Consider the following 25,338-nt stretch of genomic DNA (forward strand, 5'->3'; position numbering starts at 1 on the left):
CCTATGATGCTGCTTGGCCTGCTGTGTTCATCCAGCCCTGCACCTTGTTGTCTCTGACATGACAACGAACTGGCTGGCAGTCAGAAAACAGAGTGTCAAGAACCATTTTTTTTTCCAAGTGACAACCAGTGACTGGTGGTGTACAGCAGGGAGCACAGCTACTCACAATATATTTTACTGATTGAAATGAGGGAACTAAAGTAATGTCTCCAAGTTTTTAGACAACACAAAACTGGGTGGAAAGGCATACTGTGAGGAAGATGCAAAGATGTTTCAATGTGATTTGGACAAGTTGAGTGAATGGGCAAATGCATGGCAGATGAAGTATAATGTGGATAAATGTGAGGTTATTACATTTCCATTGAAAAAACTTGAAGGCCAATTGTTATCTGAATGGTTACAGACTGGGAATGAGAGGTGCAACAAAACTTGGGTCTCCTCACACACTTAAATTCAATGAAGGTAAGCATGCAGGTGCAGCAGGAGGTGAAGGTGGCAAGTGGTATGCTGGCCTTCACCGTGAAAGGGTTGGAGTGCAGTTGAAGGGATGTCGTGCTGCAATTGTACAGAGCCTTGGTGAGACCACACCTGGGGTACTGTGTGCAGTTTTTATTTTCTTTTTTGAAGGAGGGTGTTCTGACTATGGAGGAAGTGCAACAAAGGTTTATCAGACTCATTTCTTGGATGGCAGGTCTGGATCCGTATACCATCTACACTCAGAGTTTAGAGAGGAGGCAGGGGAAATCTGATTGAAACCTATAAAATTCTAACTTGGCTAGACAAAATAAACATAGGAAGGATGATCCTGATATCTAAAGAGTCCAGAACCTGAGGTTACAGTTTAAGAATAAAGGAGTAGGCCATTTAGGACTGGGAGGAAGAGAATTTTTTTCACCCAGAGATTGGCGGGCCAGTGGAATTCTCTGCCACAGAAAGCAGTTAAGGCAAATCACTGAACGTTTTCACGAAGGTGTTTGATGTAGTTCTTCAGGCTAAAGAGTCAAAGGGTATTGACAGAAAGCAGGCTACCGAGTTGGATGGCTAGCCATGTCATACTGAAAAGTTGCTCAGGCTTGAAGTGTCAAATATCCTACACCTACTCTTATTTTCTATGTTTCACTATTTCCAGCTTTTCACCATTCAGAAAGTACCGTTTAATCCTTTTAAGTCTCAAGGTAAATAACCTCATATATGCCTCTACAGAATGTAATTTGCCAAAGTTTTATTCATTCACTTAAATTATTAACATATTAAATTATTAACTGTTTATAATGCTGCTTTTGTGACATCAGAAAACTTGGGATACTTGACTACCTGTCCCATTAACTGAACGATAAATAAATAGCGAACAGCTGATGTCCTTTCACATATCCTGTGGGACACCACTGGTCACTTCTTGCTGGTTAGAGTACTGTCCATTCTCTCCAATATCTGTCTCCTGTCTCAGTCAATTCCCTAACAAAATCAATACTTAGTGAAAGTTGAAGTTCTTGGAATTGAAGTCCAAGTCTCTTATGAGGCGATGTAATCAAAAGCCTTCTGGATGTTTGCATGTATAACTTCAGTAGACATTCTCATGTCGTGCTTCAAAAAAAATCAACTGAGTTTGTCTGCCAGGATCTAGTTTTACAAATCATGCTGGCACTCCCCAAGCAGTTGAATTTTCTTAAATTATTGAGGGACTCTCTCTGTTTACAGAATCTGGCAATGTCCTGATGACAGATATCAGGTAATAAATGGGTTATAATTCCTGAACTATACCCCCACCACTTTTCTCGACTGTAAATGTGAGGCAAAGTAATTATTTAACATATTTTCTAATTTTCATTGAAAATGTCGTGATTTCAAGAGAAATATATGACCACCAATTTCTTTCTCCTAAGTTTCTGTTGATTCTGATACCCATTTCAAGTTTCACTTCCCATGCCCTTTTGTCCATTATTTCATTGATTTGTCACCCATTGTATGTCTCCCATTCAGCAGGCTCTACATTATGCATTTTTGTATTTACTTTAGTTTTGTTGTTTACTACCTTCAAAACACTATTTCAACTCCATCTAATGCTCCAATTTTGATCGCCACACTTTACACAAGGACATGAATGTTTTGAAGGGGGTTCAGAAGATTTTACCAACATGGGTTGAGAGATAAAGGTTTTACAGTTATGTCGATTGACTGGAGGAGTTGGGATCGGAGCAAAGAAGCATAAAAGATAATATGGTAGAGGTGTTTAAATACATTATCTTGAACCTTAATAATTTGGAAGAGGAACAGTTTACTTACTGAAAGATCAGTACCTGGCAGGGCACAGATCCAAGGCAACAGACAAATGAACAAGAGGCGACATGAGGAAAAATTGTTTAACTGACCAGGTAGTTAGGATTTGGAATTCACAGTCTGACAGGGTGATGGATATAGCTCAATTGTATCCTATGTAGGAATTTGGACATATTCTTGAAGGAGCAAAATTGTCGATGTGGGGAAAAAGTTGAGGCATAGGACTGACTTCGTCAAAAAGCCAGCAAACTTCATGGGCTGAGCAGTACAGCACAGGAGGAAGCCTTCTATGATCTACATTAAACATAGCTGGGAATCAGTGTTATGAATCCACACTAACATAATAGGTTGCATTTCTATTTAACTGAATTCAAAATTGTATACATGGTACATTTTTCACTATTAAATGTAGAGTTTGAAAGATTGCTACAGCTCTTACACATAGATTGATCTGTCAGGTCAACAGAACAAATACGGAAGTAATCAATAGTCTAATAGGGTTTTATGGTTACATGTTTCATGTAGCATGTCTCATAAGCTCTATCACGAGTGAAAGTGGAACAACAATACCAGAAGCATGTTTCTCATTTTCACACTGATACCTAGGGAGGTTAAGCTGTGATGTCATAAACAACATTATCCCCGACGGTTCAAGGCTATTCTGTAACTTGACAGTGCTTAGAGCTGAAATAAAAATCATCTTGCTATTCCATTAAACATTTCCCTCTTTATGCAACTGGAACTATCATTTCCCAATGACTATAAAACAAAATCAGATGTATTATGAGTTGAGCAGTAACAAGTCATAGCATTATGAGTCAATAATAAAACACCAGAGAGAGACTGACTATTTAAGGCAGTAGCCTAGTGAAATCAATGCAACAGATATGGAATCAGAATGCCACATACACATGGAAAAGTATTTTTGGTCCAGCAAAAGCAGGAAGTTGGTAGGGAAGGAGGAGACTGTTAGCCCTAATAAGAATGGAACGGACGCCAGTTCAAGAGGCTTTGGACCTGGAGGAGCAACAAAGTAAGAAGAACTGAGAGACAAATTGAGCTAAAACCTAATAGAGGGAAGCAAGTTGTAATGGTGTAATTTTTTTTTTTAAACAAGAGACTTCAATGCCAAGAGAGGAGCCGAGAGGAAAGGCAGAAAAAAAAACAAGCTTTAACTTTAAATTCTAAAGTATCATGGAAATTTACAGCATAGGAGGTCACTATTTGGCCAATTGAGTTATACCAGCTTTTTTTGTTTCATCAACCAAAAGCAAGCATTGCCCAAAAGACAAAATTTTGAGTGTAACAGCATCATCGACATTGCAAGTACTACAAACCAAGTGCACTATCCAGCACTAAATTTCTCATCAGATCTTATCAAAATTAGAACAAAGTTATGAAAGAAGTGCAACAGCCGCAACTGCAAGACTTTTATTATATGAATACATTCAGCATAAATAATAATCCATATAGCCTTTACAAAGTCGGTTCATGTAAAGAAAGAAAAGTTTACATTTCTTTCTCTCCCAGGTTGTATTTTGACCAATAGCGAAGCCAAATCTTTAGGAACTTTACTTCAGCTTTTTTTATTGCTCACACAAACAAAATGGGAACCATAATGCTCTGATTTGTCAATTAGAATTGAATAACAGAAAGCTTAGCTTTTTTTGTTTATGTGGAGGAAGTGGATTTCAGTGGCTGGGCTAGCATTTATTGCCTATCCCTGTTTGCCAAGATGGTGAACTGCATTCTTGAAAAGTTGCAGTCCATTTGGTGTAGGCTCACATACATGCAATGCTGTTGGGAACAGAATTCTAAGATTTTGACCCAGCGATTGTGAGTGAACAGCAATATATTTCCAAGTCAGGAACTCCAATGCCAACCATACCAAAATCTCGCTTCATATGATTTACAATAAGAATGTATTTCTCTTTAATTACTAAAGAAGTATTCCAGATGTAGAACTTCCTTATTTTTAAAAAAGTGTGAGAGATATATGGTATTTTCAATTCATTTATCATGAAAGGTTATCTTACCTTTAAAACAGATTAGTTTTAGCAATAGAATACCAAACTATTGACCTTATTATGTTCTATGGAGTGTCTTTAATTTATTTGAGCTAAAATGTTTTGAAGATTCAAATAAATGAAAGGGCTGAAACTGAAGGATCGTACATAGAAAACATGTTGTTTCAAAAGATAAATTCCACACCAACTTTGAAAGCTAAGTGAAATCAGAAAATTTCACAAAAAAAAAATCAGAAAATACCCACTGTGAAGACATTTAGTCAAAAAAATCTATAGTAGCAACATTTTAAAATCAAGCTGGAGTAGCTCCTAAAAAATCCAACAAACTTTGAGACCAGAAAACAAAGAAAGTAAATCCGTGAAATCATTTAATACATTGCAGGGCAATGCAAAGACTATCAGTGCACAGAGGCACTTATTCAGAGGCTGCAGTTAGGGGTATTGCATAATATGTTAATTTCCAAATCAATTTGACTAGAACAGCGGTATTAACAGTTTTAGCATTTTAATTCTTTTCCCTGGCTTCTGCATGTAGTGTAACTACTTGTTAAAGATATGTTTTTCTTAAAATAGAGCTATTACATGACTAAGTTTTTAACTTGATCAAGTTTTATTTGAAGAGATCTCTTTTATCAGTTCACTCCATTCTAATCCTGAGTTTGCTTCAAATTAGTTTCCATTACACCATGAATAAGATGATTGCCAAGATCTTTTTCCAAGGATAGGGGAACCAAAACTAGACGGAATAGGTTTAAAGTGAGAGGGTAAAGATTTAAAAAGTAACATGTTCAGGTGGAGGGTGGTGCGTGTATGAAACAAGCTGCCAGAGGAATTGATGGAGACGGGTACAATTAAAACATTTAAAAGGCATCTGCATGGGTATATGAATAGGAAGGGTTTAGAGGGATATGGGCCAAATGCTGGAAAATGGGACTACATCAGATTGGGACATCAGGTTGTTGCAGACAAGTTAGACCGAAGGGTCTAAGGTTCTTCAGCAGATTTGTAGCTCGGGTTGTGGATGCTGTGGTTGATTCGCTCACTGAACTGATTCATTAGTTCGCAGACGTTTCATTACCCTGCTGGGTAACATCATCAGTGCAGCCTCCAATGAAGCGCTGTTGTGTTTTCCCGCCTGGTATTTAAACTCTGGGGTCCAGAGTTGATCACCTCATTTCTGGTATTTCTTCGCAGTGGTGTATAAACAGGATCTAATTCTATGTGTTTATTGATGGCCTTCTTATTGGGGAACTAGGCCTCTAGAAATTCCCATGCTTGTCCCTGTTTGGCCTGTCCTAGCGTCCTGATGTTGTCCCAATCGATCTGATGGTTCTCCTTATCTGTGTGAATGAAGACAAGTGAGTATTGGTCGTGTCTTTTTGTTGCTAGTTGGTGTTCATGTATTCTTGTGGCCAGTTTCCTTTCTGTCTGACCAATGTAATGTTTGTCGCAGTCCTTGCACGGAATCTTGTATATCACGTTGGTTCTGTCCATAATGGGTAAGGGGTCTTTGGCTCGAGTTAGCAGTTGGCATAGGGTTGACGTAGGTCTGTGAGCCACTCCGATGCCCAACGGTTGTAGGAGTCACATGGTCAGTTCGGATATGTTCTTGATGTACGGTAACGTGACGAGTGTGTCGAGACATACTGTATCTTCCTGTTGTTGTTTGTGCGATAGGCATTGTCAAACCCAGCTGTTTGGGAGGCCGTAGAATTGGGGTTGTTTCTCCCTTCAGGTTTCATTTTTAGGTAGTCTGCTTTGTTGATTTGTCTAGTCTGTTTTAGTCTCTTTAGTGTGTTGATTTTTTATTACCCAGTTGCGGTGTCAGGTCAATGTGCACTTGCTGGTATGTATTCGTGTCTGATAGTAGCGCATGTTCTTTAGTGAGGTAGTCCCATTTGTTTAATATTACTGTCAGGCGCCCTTTGTCCACTGGTAGGATTATGATGTCTTTGTCTTTTTTCAGTCCTTCTCAGGCCTTCTTTTCTGATGTGTTGAGACAGTGTTAAGTTTGCTCCTTTCAGTCAGTGTCAGGGCCACTGTCTGTCTAATGGCTTGCTGTATTTCCTCATTGATGCCATTGGTCTTCAGTGTGGATTCTAGTGTGGCTAGGAACTTTGTCCTGTTAGCATCTCTGTGGTTGTAGTTGAGACCACGTATTAGAACAGCTTTCTCTGCGTCTGTTAGTGTCCTGTCTGAAAGGTTTCTTATCCAAGTGGCTGATCTTTGGTTGTCGTTTTGGTGGGTTAGTTTGGCTAGTTTTTCTTGCAGGATCTGTGTTTTCTTGGTTCTTGTTACTCGTTGACTGATGTTAATGGCTCGTTCTAAGTCTGTTGTCCACTCAAGGTTGGTTGCATCTAGGAATAGGGTTTTTTGGCACGTAATTTCCCTGTCATATCTGTGGAAACCAGAGGAGACACACCAACTAATAAACAACACTCTCACCGGCATCAAATTCACCAGGGAAGAAGAAAACAAGAACAGCTCCCGGACATCCTGGTAGAACGCAGGGCCAGCGGGGAGTTTCTGCCAAAGGTACACAGAAAGGCCACACATACGAGTCAAGTCCTGAATTTCAACAGTAACCACCCCAACATCCATAAACGAAGTTGCATGACAACACTGTTTAAATGAGCAGCAACACACTGCAGCAACCCGGAACTATGCTAAAACGAAGAAGAATACTTCTACCAAGTATTTAAGGACAACGGATACCCGAACAGCTGGGTCCAACGATGCCTATCACACAAACAACAACAGGAAGATACAGTGCGTCCTGACACACTCGGCACATTACCGTACATCAAGAACATATCCCAACTGACCACGAGACTCCTACGATCATTGGGCATCAGAATGGCACACATACCTATGTCAACACTATGCCAACTGCTAACTTGAACCAAAGACCCCTTACCCACTATGGACAGAACCAACATGATATACAAGATTGCATGCATGGACTGCGACAAACATTACATTGGTCAGACAGGAAGGAAACTGGCCACAGAGAATATATGAACACCAACTAGCAACAGAATGACACGACCAATACTCGCTCGTCTCCATTCACATGGATAAGGAGAACCACCAGTTCGACTGGGTCAACATTAGGATCCTAGGACAGGCCAAACAGAGACAAGCACGGCAGTTTCTAGAGGCCTGGTTCTCCACCAAGAAGGCCATCAATAAACACATAGAATTAGACCCTATATACACACCACTGCGAAGAAATATCGGAAATGAGGGAATCAACTCAAATGGACTCCAGAGTTTAAATACCAAGCGGGAAAACACAACAACGCTTCATCGGAGGCTGCACTGATGTTACCCAGCAGGATAATGAAACGTCTGCAAACTAATGACCCAGCTCAGTGAGTGAACGAACCAACCAACCATAGACCAAAGGGTCTGTTTCCATGCTGCATGATTCTACAACAGTACTTGATCAGTCATCTACTCTGTAAATGAGTGCTTAAATTGCAAAAATATTTCTGCTTTAATTTAGATTGTTTTAAAATGTATAGTGTTTTGTTACATTATTTTAATAACACATGGAATTAACCAAGATTACAATGAAACACCATTTAAAATGGAGCATGTATTTTAAATTATAATTTGTATGTCACACCAGAATCAAGTTTATTGGACTGCATAATCAATGGTTTCATTTAATATTAAAATTTTAGTTGCTTCATCATTTAAAAAAAAAATGTAAAATGGATTTGAATTTATTCAACCAAATTCATGCAAAATCTGATTATATGAGGGCTATAAATTCCATCTTCCTTTGCTACACACTTGACGTTTATAAGTCAATCTTTGAATTAATCAAATAATTTCCACTTTACAGAGAATAATCAAAAAGCATAACCAGTTCTGCATTTTAAATTTCTTAAATCATTAATATCTGACACAGCAAATAGTCAAAGATTTATGGGCAGCTTAATAGCCTAATAGTTACAGAACTGACATTCTAACTATATATGGGAGTTCCAGAACTATTTAATGTTAATTCTTCTCTCAAGTTGAGTTAGGAATTTTAACATTATTAAATTTGGTTACTTCTTGCAACAATGGATAGCATCTCATAAAAGTTCAGTTTTAGAAGAATTTAGACATTCCTGTTAACATCCCATTGATCTACTCTCGATATATGGTGAAAAAAGTAATTGTAGAGGTGTGATGTTTGTATTAAAAATGTTTAAGTTTTCACAAGATAAATGTATTCAAATAAAACTGAAATATTGTGGATGCTAGAAGTATGAAATAAAAACAAAAAATGTTGGAGAAATTCCACAGATCTGGCAGCATCTGAAGAGAGAGAAACAGAATTAGCATACTGAAAACAGTCAATGGACTCAAAATGTTAAATCTGTTTCTCTCTCCACAGATGCTGCTACTATAGGTGTCTTTTTTTGACTAAAAGTCCCCAGCATCGTTTTTATTGTAAAATTATTCAGTTTGTTGCATGTTTTTCAAACTTAGTTAACAGCAACTTTGTAGTCACATTTTTCTGACCAATATTTTTATGCTTCAAAATGCAAGAGCACTGTTAAAGGGACTTGCTGAAATGAGTTGCATTTTTCCCATGCATGGCTTTGAGTGCAGCCATTAAGGATAACAAATCTTGCATTTTTAAAGACATTCAGAGTAACTAGATTTGCAGCAGTACATTAATTGTCTGTAATAAACACATTAACAGACTCAAAATAGGATACACGTATCGAAGACACAGGCCTAACAAAGTGAATTATCCCCTTCCCTTGCACATTTATACTTACACAAGCATCTTGTTGAATGCATTGCAGAATGTGCCTAGCAGGCACAAGGAAATCAATGAAGTAGCACAATCCGTCACCACGATACGTTTTCTCCACTACATCAAAAACCTGACAGAGGACTGTGGATGCTGTTGCCTCAAAAGGTGGATAGAGTGCTGAAAGAGTACTTTGAATACAAGCATCCAAGGATTCAGAATCCTGCCAAAAGGAGAGCACAAATTAGTTAACAGCAACTTTAAAAATATACAGCATTCTTGGTGGCATTCATAAAATGAAAAAGATGCATTGACAATCAGCCATTTTGGCAATTAAACAAAATGGAAAACTCCAACTAAACATTTGTGCATTCAATTTAATTAACAAACCATGACGAAAAGATCTTCAAACTGTTACTCTCTCAGAAGTGCTGTCAGACCCGCACAGAATGACCAAAATTTTGTTCTTAAGTTCAGATTTCCAATATTGACAACTTTTTGGAGTGGTGGAGAAGACACTACTAACTGAATCTGCACAACTCAGATTACAAGTTTACCAAGTCATTTAGAACATCTTAGAAAGACCGTTACATTAAAAATAGATGCAAGAAACCAAGCAAATAAACTCAATAAAGCAGGCATTTTAAAGTGTAACCATATGAATTTCCTACAAATGAAATTATTTTTCTAGCACAGGTTTTTCTGCTTTCATAAGAAATCAATAATTTCTTTAATGAGTATTGCCGTTGTAACACCAGAGGATGCTGAAACTTTAAATACTAAAGTCTCTGTGCTGCGTGTTTCATAGTATTATCAAAGATTCCCCCTTACCCAGAATTAACAAAAATCAAATTGCATGTCGTATTAAAGCTGCAAAAGTAGTTAAGCTGTGCTGAAATAAAATCAATATTCTATGTTTCACTATCATTTAGACAAATAAACATCTAATGGGCCAGACAATGGTCTCACACAAAATAAATTGGTACTCCAGCTGCTGTTCAGTTGCATAACTACACCAAACACAATTGAGGAAACTGACTAAATAAATTATTTAATGATGCAAGTTAAAGAAGCTGGGACTGAACTCAATGCTTCCTATGTACAAAGAGATTCTCTTCAGGTTTTCTACTTTAAACCTGCATGCACAGCTGCCAAACACTTGCATCAAATCCATCAGGAAATGACAGGACAGTTTGGTCAAAGGAGTTAAAAAGCTCCTATTGACTTAATAAACTTCATGGAAGAAGTTTCATTATTGATGACAATTGCTTTGACAGAATTATAATCCTTTTACTGCATCAAGAATGTTCTGCTTCATTAGTGAAAGGAACTTCATATTTCATATAGCTTACCACCATGCAGGTTGTATATCAAAGTCGAGCCACACAGAACTAATGCAACAGGGAAGTAATGAAACATTGCACAGAGTAAGGACTTTCATACATGATTACCAATTATGCATCAATTGTCAGCATGACAGATTGGATTAAAACTTTTTACCACTGATCTTTTGTGATTAATTTTGAACTATTTTCAATTATTATTCATTATTTTTAAAAAAAGTTTCACACTATGCCTCCCTACATTCCTGTCCAAATAAGCTTTTACTGAATGTTTAGACTCACACTACAGCACTATGATCATTCAAGCCAGCCAGCAGCCTGTAACAGAGTGTCAGCACTCACAAAGATGCAGAAAGGGTCACAGGTGCAACGAGTCATCTCACCCCTCGACCAATATCCCAACCTGCAACCTATACCCCTTACTGATCTTCAATTTTCTAGCACCTGCAACAACTTTCACATTAAGTAAATAAAACAAAAATATTTTTAGTTGTATAACTATTTTTTATGCTGGAAATAACACATTATGGGGGTTCATGGGTTTTATGAGACGGTATCAGCAACAAACCCTCTGATAAAGGCAACAACCATAACACATCCTTATCTACCATTCTAGTGATATTCTCAAAACAAATCCACTTAATTGGATATGACTTACACTTCACAAATGCATGCTGACTCTGATGAGCTGATACTTGCCCCGAGTGCTAGCTAATCTGTCTGATGATAGATTCCAATAACACTGACATAACTATAATTATATTATGTACTCTACACCAAAGTTTAGATGACTTATAACTAACTACCTTTAATCAACCTGCTCGGACATGTTACAACACACCTCTGTGGCAGCTCAGATGGGATCCCTGATAATCTGGTCCAGAAGTTGGGTGACTACCACTGTGTCGCAAGATACACCTATACCGGAGACAAAGTTAAGCCTATTCACCTCAGCAGCTGCGCAGAATTAAAATCATTCTGGTTATTTACCTGCCCAGAAGTCACCTCCAGCCAACCATTCCCGTTCTAATGAGGAAACTGAATTGGCCTGGACTGTTACATTCTCTACCTCTGAGCCAGAAGGCCTGGGTTCAAGTCCCACCTGCTCCAGAGATGTGGTTAATAACATGCCTGAACAGAATGCTTTAAAAAAAAAGCAATGAATAAAATCAAAATTGCAGAACTGATTGGGTCCTTTTTCACATAAACATGACTGCTTCTGATAATTAAATGAATTGGCTATTAAAAACGACCCCATCTCATTCTTTCACAGCAAATGAACAATTAAGACTGTTCTGCTCTTAGAAAAATGCTGGCAATTAAAATTTAAATAACTGAGAAGACCAATGTTCAAAAACCATCACTAATGGGAACATCACCATCATTGAAAACCTATCCAATAACAATTAATGCCTTTTCTACATTTCAAATCTTGCCCAGGCTGTAATGAATCGTCCAATGCCATTCAACTTTTTTTTTTAAAAAACACATCCGCATCATTTTATCAAATGTTCTTTGAAAGCAAACATGCACATCTCCTATATCAGTAATATTCTATCATTTTTCTTCAAGCCATTCCATTAAATTCATGTGAATTAATTTTTCAAAACCCCATGCTGCTTATCTGAACTTTTCTTCTATCTTTTCTATATACCTTTCTACTTGAGGAATAATTTCATCCCAAATTAGGGACTCTCAAGAGCCGAGCCACTACCGATGTTAACCTGCTTAATCTGTAGTTATCTTCCTTTCTCCCTCGTTAAAGGGATATTGCATGAACAAGGCAGGAGCCCTCTAGTACCATTTGCCTGTGCAAGGACTTTGTAAAGAGGATATTGCTCTCTTTCCTAGTGTTTTCCATGAAATTTCTCCCATCCAACCATCCTGGAATAGGAGTGTTTCCAAAAATTCCCACCTCTACTGAAATCGTCATTATAGCAGCTTTGCAGCCATTGCTCTTTCCCTTGGTAAAGACTGCGTGAACCATGTCTTCTCTCATTCCATGCTAGAAATAAGGCTAGGACCCTGACTCTAAGGAGGAATTATAAACTTTTGTCCCGATTTCTATTTTTAGTTCAAGCGACAGGTTTAGTACATTACTATTTACCTTCAATCATTACAGGTACTGGCTGACCTGGTGTGCATGTTCTGTTTTTGCATACCCAGAGTTCAGCAGAGAAAAGAAATAAAAGAAGAACACTGCATTACGTGAACAATCATGCAAACACATTCAAGACAGTCAAACAATTAACATCAAAGATATTGAGCATGACAAGACACAAATGGGATATTACACTAAATACATTACTATACACACAATTGAACAAAATAGATCAGATACAAAGAGGCGTGCAAACAGTCAGGGATACTGATACCACTTCAGAGAGGCAGTAAGTACCAACAAAATCAGAGATTCAAATATCAGTCAATGCATCAGATCAGAGAGACTTCAAGGACATCTACGGAATGATGGCTTGAGAAAGAAAGTTATGGTAGCATGAAAAGAGCTACTGAGATACATCCGATGAAGTTTTTTGGAAGCAGGGAACAAGCAGCTTACAGAAAAACCTATCACTACCCCAAGTACAGTGCAAGTCATACTTTCCTCACTAGAGAATAATTCTGAAACCATACTCCAGTAAAAACTCAAGTATGCAGTTGAGACATTGATGCAAATGACGGACAGTAAACAAACTACAAGCAGACCAAATTCACATGTGGGATTTTGTTGATTGTATTTTTTGCACCAATTTTCAAAGTGGAGTTGTGGATACTAAAGGAAGTTTGACTTTAGTAAGATATAGAGCGGTTGGAAAGTTGGGCAGAGAAAGGTAAATGGAGTTTAATCTGGACAAGTGAGAAGTAATATATTTTGGGAGATCAAATGCAAGAGGAAAATATACTGTAGATGTCCTTGAAGTCTGTCTGATCTGATGCATTGACTGGATATTTGAATCTATGATATTGTTGGTACTTACTGCCTCTCTGAAGTGATATCAGTATCCCTGACTGTTTGCACGCCTCTTTGCATCCGATCCTTAGGAGCATTCATAAACAAAAGGTATCTTGGAGTGCCAGTTCATAGCTCCTTAAAAGTGGCAACACAAGCAGATAAGGAAGCAAAGGTGGCGTAAGCATGCTTGCCTTCATTGTTGAGGGCACTCATTTCAAAAGCTGGTTGTATTAGTCTTTAGTTAAGCAACATTTGGAGCATTGTGTGCAGTTCTGGTTGCCACACTACGAGGAGGATGTGGAGGCTTTGGAAAGGGTGCATAACAGGCTTAGAAGGATGTTCCCTAAATTGGAGTGTATTAGCTATAAAGGAGAGACTGGACAAACTTGGATTGTTTTTGACAGAAGGTTAGAGGCTGAGGGGCAACCTGATAGAAGTACATAAAATTATGAGGGGCATGGTTAGGATAGATAGTCGGAGTTTTTTTCCCCAGGTGAAAATGTCAAATACTAGGCTTACAGTGAGAGGGGAAAAGTTTAAAAGGAGATGTGGAAGGCAAGTTTGTTTTCTTCTTATTATACAGAGGATGGCAGGTGCCTGGAATGCATTGCCAGGAGTGTAGGTACAAACAGATATGTTAGCACAGTTTAAGAGGCATTTAGATTTCCACACGAACAAGCCAGAAATAGACAGATCAGACTATGTCCAGGCAAATGGGACTAGTTTAGAATGGCATCGTTGTCAGCATAGACAAAGGGGCTGAAGGACCTGCTCCTTTGCTATTTCGTTATATGTTCCAAATGCAAACTGCAAAGTTTCAACTCCAGTCGCCGTCTAGTTCATTCTCCAGCTGCTTCAGTTATTAACTTCCAGAGGCCTGACACAGTCCAGACACATCTTTGTAATGTTGCAGAATATGATATGCAATCTTGATTCATGGACTGTTCAAGCAATCACTTTATGATAAATTGCCAAGAAATGTCACTAATTGAAAGCTGGTGCTTCAAATATGCTATCTAATCAGCTTTGCTTTCAGCCACTACCATAACCCATAATACCATGCTTGGAAAAGTAAATATAGATTCCATATGGCATGCAAGGAGCTGACATCTGGGCATTGTAAGGTTATGAATGTTGTAGTAGCTGCATGTATATATGTGCAGTCACTTTGTAATTACATTTTTTGCTCGAGGAAACGTATGCCCAACTTTGCCAAATTCAGCACAATTCTACTAGTTATATACTCATAATTCAAACAAGAGAGACATGTAAATCAACTTGTATCAATATTTCTGTGTCAGCATAACCGGACAGCATAATCTGCATATGCAGTAGTTATTTGTGAGTGGCTGCTATGAAAACAGCAAATTATCACAATGATGTGGTGCAGTGTATTGTTCAATGATGGTTAACCTGCATCATTTGAGAGTCTTACTCAGCTGTACCTGACTCAAAGTGCATGATGTCACCAGTGAAATGGAGAAGTGTTCCATTCTCTCACCACGATCAGGATAAAACTTCACAAAACTCACAAAAAATACATAGATGCAATGAGTCTGTAATTATTTCCATGTCAGCAAAAAACATTTTCTGGAATTTCCTTACCTCAAATAAAATGTATAGTTAATACACATTTTTGGTGTTTAGCTATTTAATTGAACCTCCCTTGATACACTTTTGTTATAACTAGCATGGGGCTTTGGCAAGACCACACAGAATACTCTGTAAAATTTTGAAAAGTTTGCTTACATTGGAGTCCATTATCTCAGTTGGCTGGATGTCTGGTTTGCAGTGTAGAGTGGATTCAATTCCTACACCAGCTGAGGTTATCCTGAAATGTCCTACCTCTGAGCGAGGATGCCTGGTTTCAACTCTCACCCACTCCTTTGTGTAATAACATCTCTGAACAGGTTGATTAGATTAGAAAAAATTCTTCACTCTGAGGCATGGTGACCCTCAGGTTAAACCACCACCAGTCGTGTCTCTCTCTAAATAAGAGAGAGCACCTCTACTGTCATGTTGTACTACGGTGACTTTACCTTTTACTTGTAAGGGAAGCAGTAAAGCAAAGGCTCAATAAACTGGCCCACGCGAGATTGTTAGAGATTTCCAGAGACTGAGTAAATAGTTGGAGCAAAACAAGAATAAAAAGTGATCACACTGAAACTTCCAAGACTTTTAAGGCACCTAACAGGATAGACTGTCCAATTTAGAATAAATGCTGAAATTTGGTTCCTGCTAGTTGGGGAATCTGAAACATGGGAGCAGAGTCTCAGGATAAGGGGTTGATCATTCAGGATAGAGAGAAGATGCAATTACTTCACTGAAGGGTTATGAATCTTTGGAGTTTTCCAACTCAGAGGCATGTGGATGTTGCATCAGTAAATATATGTATGGCTGGGACAGACAGAATTTTGGTATCTCTGTGACTCAAGAGATCTAGAGAGCTGGCAGGAAAGTGAAGTTGAAGTTCAAAATCAGCTAAGTTTATACTGAATGGCAGAGATAGGCAATATAGTCTACTCCTGACACTTGTATTAAAATAAAGATTAAAATTAGTCATGATAAAGAATTTTCAATTTTAATAAAGCGCAACAAATCTCACAAAGTAAATCTTCACCATTTGAATGAATAAATCAAATGTGAATATCAAGATCATTGTACTGACCTTGCATAGATGCCTTGTTCAGATTGATAGAAAATCTACTGTTGTCTGTTCAGAATATTTACATTTTTCACGATTAGTTTCATGATGATAGCTTTTTAAACAAGTATTGATACATAGAGTAACTCTCTTCAAACAGCAACAAGTAAGGATGCCTACATAGGAAATGCAAGCTCAAGTAATTTCAATAATACCATTCATGTAACAAACTTATGTTTTGCACTGATCAAGTGGCTTGCAGTGGGTTTAAAACAAAACCTGATTTATTTCATATTTATGCTAGTTCTTGCCTAAACATGCTTGCGACAGATTACAGATACACCCCTTTTTTAATGTTGTTGATAACAAATGCCCATGTCAACATGTGCATTAGGATATTGCTGATGACTGAATAATTAGTTTAACACACAGAAAACTAATCCAGAATTTGCCAGAACTAGTTTAGGTTGATCCAGACACAAGAGTGGTGAATAGCTACTAGTAACATCAACGCAACCTTCAACAAAATATGTTAATAAGATACTAAGAAAGTGACTCCAAGAAGCTTGTTCACTCGCTCCACTAAGATCAGCACCCATTCTTGTTGTGCTGCTAGTTTCCTGTATACAACCTGAATAAAATTCATGTACAGTACAACATTTTATTCATGCTTTGCTGCGTGAAACATTAGTGTCCTTTTCCAGTGTTTCTTCTTGACACTATACATAACTAACTCAGGACAAAATAAAATAACCAATGTCAATCTTTTTTAACACCTTTAACATTATCAGTATGCATCAAAATACTCTGTAGTTAATATATTGGTCCAGTTTTTGCAGTCAGAAAGTGAAGGGAACTGTGCTTGCTACTCACCTCATTGAAACAGATGCCGGAATAGAGCACGCCTCTGTTCTTAAGCTCAGGATTACTCTGTGGACAACAAACTGTGGCATCTCAAAGTCAGATTGAAGAATCCTTACCGAGTCACAGAGTCTATACAGCAGGAAATATGAATAATGTATAAAAATGAACTAAGGATTAGGAAACACAAATAAGAATTAAAGGAAATACAGCAAAAGAGATAGAAAAAAAATGTAGTCCAAAATGATCAGGTTGATCTTTTAAAAGATAAGGGAATGAAGCTCGACTACCGTAAATTAAGTTTTCATGGCCAGCATTACCCAGAATTAATAAATACTTATCACGCTGTTAAGCATTTACATACTCCTGAAGCACCAGCCCTAACACTTTTCCACTGTTGTTAGTGCAGAACAATTGGGCAAGTGTGTAAGTTGAAGATGTTGCCTTAACTTCAGTGCTGAACACCCTGTGGAAGAGTGGATAACTCTGAAACTCAGATTTCTACCTTTAATTGAAATTGGTGCAGGTTCTGAGGAAGGGTCACTCAACCCAAAACATTAACCCTGATTTCTCTCTACCGCTGCCAGATCTGCTGAGATTTTCCAACTATTTCAATGTTTTTCTCTATGACTTACAGCAACTGCAGTTCTTTTGGTTTTTATTTCGTGCAGTTACTGTCCAATTTTCACCAATTACAGGTACTGAGTGCTATTAGCTTCACCATTACCTTACCACAAAATCATTCTGAATAACTACCTGATAAATCAAGCTTCTACTCAGCTCCTTCAATATTTCCTCCTTCAATGTGGCATCCAATTTAGTTCAATGATTTTTCTGAAGCATCCTGTGACACTTCTCTGCATTAAACTAGGCCCGAAATGTCAGCTTTCCTACTCCTCTGATGCTGCTTGGCCTGCTGTGTTCATCCAGCTCTACACCTTGTTATCTCTATAATCAATGCAACTTGTTGTTGCTTTGTGCTCACAATGTGGCCTTCTGTGCGCTGGGGAGACAGAACACAGTATGGGTGACCACTCTATTAAGCCGACAAACAAGACCCTGAACTTCCTGTTGCATGCCATTTAAATTCTCTATCTTATTCCGCTCCTTACCTTGCTATATTTGCCCCTGCTACAACATTCTAACGAAGTTCAAGAAACAGCACATCATCTTTCAACTCAGCATTCTGCGGCCTTCGAGACTCAACCATCAGTTTTAACTATTTTAGATCACAAATATGCTTTTGGTTTTACTGGAGATTTTTCCTCCACCCTAGTTCTTTCCTTTACTTTGGCAGTCGACAACTGCTCTTTAGTCAGTCACATCTAGACGCCTTTTATTTCTTTACTTTACTCATTATGACTCCCTTTGATTTTTGTATCATAAAACCTTTTGTCATTTAATTTCTCTTGTCCTCCACCCTATTCATTGATCTTCCCTTTTGTTCTCGAATTAAACCATGAACCTATTATTGCCCCGCATGCTTTTTTTTTTGCTTGTATTGTGCAATTTTCTTCTTATAAAGCCATGATTGCCCACAAGCATATGGTAAACCATAAGCAAAAACACACTTCGGGAAGTATCTGCTGGAAAAGCTCAACAGATCTGGCAGCATCTGTGGACAGAAATCAAGAGTTAATATCTCAGGTCAAGTGACTCTTCCTCAGAATGGATGGTAGCTAGGAAAATGTCAGTCTATATGCAGAAGATAGAGTGGGAGGAGGGGGCAGGAGTAAACAATAGGTGGGGACAGCGCCCAAAAGAGAGAGAACAGTACAACAAGCAAAAGGAGTAGACAACAATCGGCTAGGAGGATGAATAACTGTTAGTGGGAACTGTTAGTGACTAACAATGGGTTGTGTGTGATATCAGACTGTGTGTTACAAGGCCTGATGTGTGGCAGGTGGGACAAGGACATTGGAGAGCTCAATACCGAGTTCAATAGTTTTAGGGCTCGAGTCCAGAAAGCTGCAGGGTCCCCAAGCAGAAAATGAGGTGCTGCTCTTCCAACTGGGTTTTAGCTTCAATGGAGCACTGCAGCAAGCCTGAGATGGAGATGTTGGCCAGGGAACAGGGTGATGTGTTAAAGTGGCAGGCAAGTGGAAGCTCAGAGCCTTTTTTGCAGACAGAACGTAGGTGCTCTGCAAAGCAGTCACCCAGTCTATGCTACGTTTCCTCAACATGGAGGAGACTACATTGTGAGCAGCAAATGCTGTAGACTAGATTGCATGAAGTGCAGGTAAAGCACTGCTTCACCTGGAAGGTGTGTTTGGCCCTGTGGATACTGAGGAGGGAGGAAGTCAACGGACAGATGTTACACCTTCTGGGGTTGAGGGGAAGGCACTGTAAGGCTGTGGGGCGGTCTTGGGAGTGAAGGATGAGTGGACCAGGGTGTCCCTACGTTTTGTCCACAAAAAAAGACCCTGAGCTTCCAGCTGCCTGCCACTTTAACACACCACACCGTTCCCTGGCCAACATCTTGGTCTCAGGCTTGCTGCAGTGCTCGAGCGAAGCTCAGTGTAAGCTGGAAGAATAGCTTCTCATTTTCTGCTTGGCGACCCTGCAGCCTTCTGGATTCAATAGAGTTCAATAACTTTAGGTCTTGAACTCTCCAGTGTCCTTATCCCAAACCCCACACATCAGGCCTTCTTAACACAGTCTGCTATCACACACAACCCATTGTTAGACACTAATAGACCCCATTAATAGCCATTCACCCTCCTAGCCAGATCTTTATCCACTCCTTTGTCTGTCCAACTGTTCTTCTCTGTCTTTGGGCTTCATCCCCACCTATCGTTTACTCCTTACCCCTTCCCTCCACCCTATCTTCTGCATATAAACTGACATTTTCCTAGCCACCATCAGTTCTGAAACATTAACTCTGCTTTCTCTCCACAGATACTGCCAGACCTGCTGAGCTTTTCCAGTAATTTCTCTTTTTTTTTCAGATTTACAGCATCTGCAGGTTTTTCATTTTTTTAAGCACACTTATTAGAGTCCACTTTCCCATACTTTAAGGGGGTTCCGAACTTCTCCTTTACAGATATTTACAGGTCCTTTTATGTTGTCAATGTATGACCATTTTAACTAATGTGAATGAGAGATGCAAAGTTACATTAAATGCAGAAACAAAATAACAGTGATTGGATAATGTGCCCTCTCCAATTATCTTTTGCAAAACAATAATATCACCTAGCTTGCAATTGTGGAGGGACAGCACCAGTGCTCAATAGGTCCATGAAGTTCGTACTATTGTCACCCATTACACGAATGCTGCAAGCAAGGAAACGACAATATCACACAATTACTCTACAAAGCTATTGCTGGTATTAGACGCATACTGCAGAACAGGCTTCTCTTTAAAATTCTGAAATGTAATGTTACTTATTTCAAACAAATGCAAAAGATGGCATCATATCCCCAGCTAAACTGTAGGGATAGTCTTCTGTACCATGACATTAATGCAAATACAACACTAAAACCACTACAGAATTAAAAAAAAAATTTTTCCAGAAGCAACATTCATGGATTTATTTGCATCGCTAGAACATCAGAGTATTCATGTATTTGGAAAAAGTTAGAATTTGACAAATTACAAATTGAAACAAATCAGGGCTACAGGAATTTTAATGCCAGCAGTCCCACTTATACTGTAACTAGCAGACACCCTTAATATTTTTCCATCAACTTAGTATCTTTACTGCAACTGTGCTTCTTTAAATAGATGGGTTCTAGTTAGTATTGCACCAAGGAATCAAAGTTTTTCACTCTAGAAAAAGCTACTCATACATGAAGACATGCCTAGGAAAAATACATATTTTGTCAAGAGTTTGACAACCTTGTCTACAATTACTGAATACAGAAGTCGAATTGGGAACAGCTTTCTCCAGATTAGGAACCTGCCTGGGGTCAATATTATTCGAGGAATCAATACACTTGCCTTAGAAACTGCCCATGATCATTTCAGCATCTTCCACTGAAGACAAAACCTTCTAAACTATCAGTTCTGTTCCATGACCAAGCCCTTGTTTAGGATTTAAGTTTTATAGTGACATATTACTGCTCCTTCCTCAAGTCTTAAATTGTACAGCAGCATGCCTATTGGAGTTACACAAACTTTGAAGGGCAGGAACTATCATTGTCTTTGAGAATGAAATCAATGCTGCATATTCTCTCAATTCAAAAGACAGTTTTTCTAAAACTTCTGCATTCCAATCTGGTGAATATTGATTTAGGAATACCTTTCACACAAAAATTTGTATCAAAAAAATGATCCCTGCTGAAATAACTCCACAGAGGCCAGTATCCCAAGCAGGGCATGTTTTGTTCCCACACCATGACAGTTCACAGCTTTTAAATGGTCCACGTGCTTGTTCAGGATTGTTGCTCCTGCCCAACCTTTATGTTGCTAGACCTGACCTTTTGAGTTGACCAAACCTCTTACCCATGCAGGGCTATTTCAAAGTTTAGACTACTCTTTCTGCCAGGCCATTGGATAATGGATGGCATGGAGCTGTTCTTATATGTCAAATACTATTCAATTTTAGGAAATACTCAAATTCCCTACTGGTAAACGATAGCCCATTATCTGTGACCAACACTTCTGGGAGTCCACGTATTGCAAAAGATGTCTGCAGTTTTTCTATCGTTATTCCCTTGTTTGACAAATGAACTCCATTCACATTCAACCACTTTGAGTGGGAATCTACAACGGCTAAGAATATTGAGCCCATGGAAAGGCCTGCACAGTCAATGTATAACCAAATCTAGAGTTTACCCAGCCATTCCCATCCAGATGGGGGAGCTGCTGGCAGTAATTTGTCCTTGGTGGCACTCTGGGCGCTGCCCAACCAACACAGCTGTGTCTGCATCCAGTCCTGGCCACCAGACACAACTTTTGCCAACATCTTCATTTTGGAGACCCCTGGATGATCTTGGAGGAGTTCAGCCAGTATCTGTTGGCAACTTCTGCTTGGGACAATCACTCTTGCTTACTATAATACTCAGTGGTCTGGTCTCTCCGGGTCCAAAAAAGGTTTCCATTCTGTTATGACAGTCCTTCACTTTTCCCCCGTCACCACCAGCTGCTTCAGTTTCTCCAGAACCAGATCTTTCTACATCCAAAGTCTGACATTGTCAGCTGTGACTGAAAGTGCATCCAGAAAACTTAAAACCATTACAGACTTGTCCAGTGGCAGTATTATTGGTGGTGTATCTGCCAGTGGGAGGCGACTCAATGCATCCTCTACTTTGTCCTAGACAGTGTTCCAACTTGTAACCATGCACGCTTAATATTAGAACCCACCACTAAACTTGGCCTGAAGCCATGGGCAGCACTGCCTTGTCATCTTTAAGTAGACCTAGTAGCGGCTTGTGATCTATTATTATTACAAATTTACGTTCATAAAAAAAGGTGTTGGTGGAACTTCCTGACTCCAGATTTGATGTCAAACCTTCCTTCTCTACCTGGGCATTCTTACACTTGGCATTAGCCAAAGTCCTGGATGCATATGCCAGTGGCATTCCTCTCCACTGGGCCACCTATGAGCTAATACTACCCCAATGCCATGCAGGAAGGCATCTTGTCAATACCAGATCTCTCTTGGAATCATCTTAGAAGATGATAGCTGTTAGATAGATGATAGATGAAGCTTCACTTCCCTGAAGAGCTACAGCTTAGCTGTGCGACCATTTCCAAAGTTGATCTTTTTTAGGGGTTGATGCAGAAGGTGGCAGGATGGAGGTCAAGTTACATATGAACTTTCAGTGACAATTTACCGGCCCAAGGACCTAAATTCCACTACAGACGTGGGAACTGGGACATCTTTGATCACCCTCACTTTATCTTCCAACAGGTGTAACCGGTTTTGTCAACTCTAGCCCAAGTAGGACACTTGGGGTGCCTGGAACACATTTTTTGCCCTTCTTAGTCCTTAGATGTTTCTCCCAGGTGGGCGTATGCCATGTCCAAGTTCTCGAAGCGCTCTTTATTGGTCTTCCATGTTATTAGTGTGTCGAACTGGAGTAGAACTTGCAAAATGCTCTCCACTGTCCACTGAAAAAACTGCACAAGCTGATGACACCCCATATGGCAGCTTGTATACTGGTACATACCGCTTATTGGTATTAATTGTGGCATATCTCTGGGAAACTTCATCTAATTGCAATTGCAAGTATGCACGGCTAATATCTGGCTTAGTGAAGGACAGGCTGCCTGCTATCTTTGCGTACAAATCCTCTATGCGAGGGACTGGGTATTCATCTAGCAATGAAAAGCACTTTACTGTTTGTTTAAAATCCCCACAAAGGCAAACCAAAGCGTCGGGCTTCAAAATTGGTACAACCGGTGCTGCCATTCCACAAACTGGACTGGTCTGAAGATTCCTTCACTTTTCAGCCTTCTGATTTCTGCCTCTACTTTTACTCATGAGGCAAATGGCAATGGGCAGGCCTTGCAGGATCATGAAACTGCTTCTCAGTCGACGTGCAAGGTGGACTTGGCTCCTTTGATAGTCCCTAGACATCCCTTAAAAACGTCCGGGTACTTACTAGGACTTCACTCAGGCAGCCATTTTAATAATCTAAAAATGTTGAACCAAAGTGAATTTTTCTCAACCAACTTCACCCCCCATCAAGCTTGTGCCTGAGCCTTTTACTACAATCAGTGTAACTGAACCAACTGCTTCAAATTAGAGATGAGAACCAAAATTGTGCCCTTAATCTGTAAAGGTTTCTCAGTATAGGTTCTCAGTCTAGACGAGGTCTTGTGCAAGCTTAAGGGTTGGAGTCCAGAACAGATTTTGTTATAGACTAATTTAGCGATCACTGAAACGGCTGCGCCAGTATCAACCTCCATTAGAACCGGGTGACTATTTAACTAGATGTTTATTTTGACTGGTTCTGATTTGGATGTAGTTAAGCATTTTAATTCTTCCAAACCAGCTGTAGGTGGACTTTCCAGGGTGTGCACTCTCCTGGATACTAGCCTATGACTTCTCTTATTCAATTTATTCTAGTAGGACTTCTTTGCTGTCTCGAGTCCACATACCAGAAGCAACTACAATGGCTGGCCGGCCTGGATGTGAAGAAAATTTGAACTGTTTGGTCGAGGCATGGCTTTGTTTTGGGGTTTTGCTGTGGGCTGACCTAGATATAGTGCCTGTTTCAAGTCCAGTTAGTAGGACCTTTTGCATGGTTACATCGTTAATCCCACATACTAACCAGTCTCTCAGCATTTCATTTAAGGGTTAAACCAGTCACATGTCTCTACCAGTTTCTTAACCTCAAAATTCACAATTCAGATTTCCCTCGTTCTCGAACTGCTCAGTCGTAATGACAGCATCACAGAATTAGGGGAAGCTGAGGTCGTAATATTCATTAAGTAAATCCATAAGCTCTTGAAAGGTTGTAGTATCTGGTGCCTCAGGAAAAGTTAGGCTCCTAATAATAGAAAAATCTGTGGGTCCTCAGGCTCTCAGGAGAATTATCCGTTGCTTTTCATTTGCCACAATGTCATTTGCCTGGGAAAAGAAAACATCATCTTTCCACATACTGGACCCCATCTTCAGCGGCAAGGTCAAACAGGTCAAGCTTCCAAAGTCACAGCACGGTGCTAGAAACACTAACCTCAACTCAAAGATGACTGTTGCGAGCGAGTTTCTTCAGGAATGTGCTTTATTCTCATCAACACTGAAATAACTCCAGAGCCCAGTATTCTGTCACCAAATTACCCTTTATTTACATTTGGAAATTCCTTTACACTGATCCAGCACACTCAGAGCCAGCTCTCAGTGCCAGAACATCGGACTCTCCTCTTTTTACCTGGCAGCTCGGGCTCCCCGTTTGGACCAGATTAACAGCCCCAATCAGGGAACTAATATTCTATGAGGTCCACCTAGCTGACCTAATTACAATCACTATACCTGTTTTAACTAAATTCCATCATCTCATCCATCCGTCTTTTGCTATATTTCTTATTCCCTTCTATGAATCATATCCCTCACTGAACAATTTCTCCATCCAATGTACCTTTTTTTTGATTCTCCTTGCCTTCCCCAGTTTTGTTCTTCACAAAGCAAGGCTCGGCTAATACTGCTGCTGCTGCTGTCACCACCAGATGGGCTGGCAACCCCACGTCACATGCTTCAGTTCTCTGCCTAGCTTAAGAAGCTCCACATGCGCCAGGCAACACAATGAATAAACCCAATTACAGATGCTCTCTTAAAAACTGACCAAAAAGAATCCTAACAGATAAAAGCTAAGTATTATTTTTTACAGGCAGTGTGAATAAATTGCTTTTCTGAACTAAAATTTTCTGGAGAAACTCAAGTTACTGGAAAATGTGTTGACTAGTTTTCCTCAAGAAACTATTCCAAGGATGGGATACAGAGGATTTTTCTTTCAGTTCAATTAAACAAGTCCACTTGCCATCATATACTATCTTTTTAAGCTTACCTCTGGTTTTCTAGTTCAAT

General features: G+C 39.3%; 1 protein-coding gene across 2 annotated transcripts in view; it reads right to left on the reverse strand.

Annotated features, from left to right (window-relative positions):
* The window catches only part of plekhg4 (pleckstrin homology domain containing, family G (with RhoGef domain) member 4), a 182,805-nt gene that overhangs the window by 145,168 nt on the left and 12,299 nt on the right, over positions 1-25,338 (reverse strand). For both annotated transcript variants that reach the window (XM_048606077.1, XM_048606076.1), the window contains exon 2: positions 9,089-9,286. In XM_048606077.1, the coding sequence (XP_048462034.1) occupies positions 9,089-9,286 (198 nt within the window). The remainder of the gene's footprint in view (positions 1-9,088; positions 9,287-25,338) is intronic.

The sequence above is a fragment of the Rhincodon typus genome, chromosome 15, assembly GCF_021869965.1.
Source record: "Rhincodon typus isolate 14 chromosome 15, sRhiTyp1.1, whole genome shotgun sequence".
NCBI classification, from domain to species: domain Eukaryota; kingdom Metazoa; phylum Chordata; class Chondrichthyes; order Orectolobiformes; family Rhincodontidae; genus Rhincodon; species Rhincodon typus.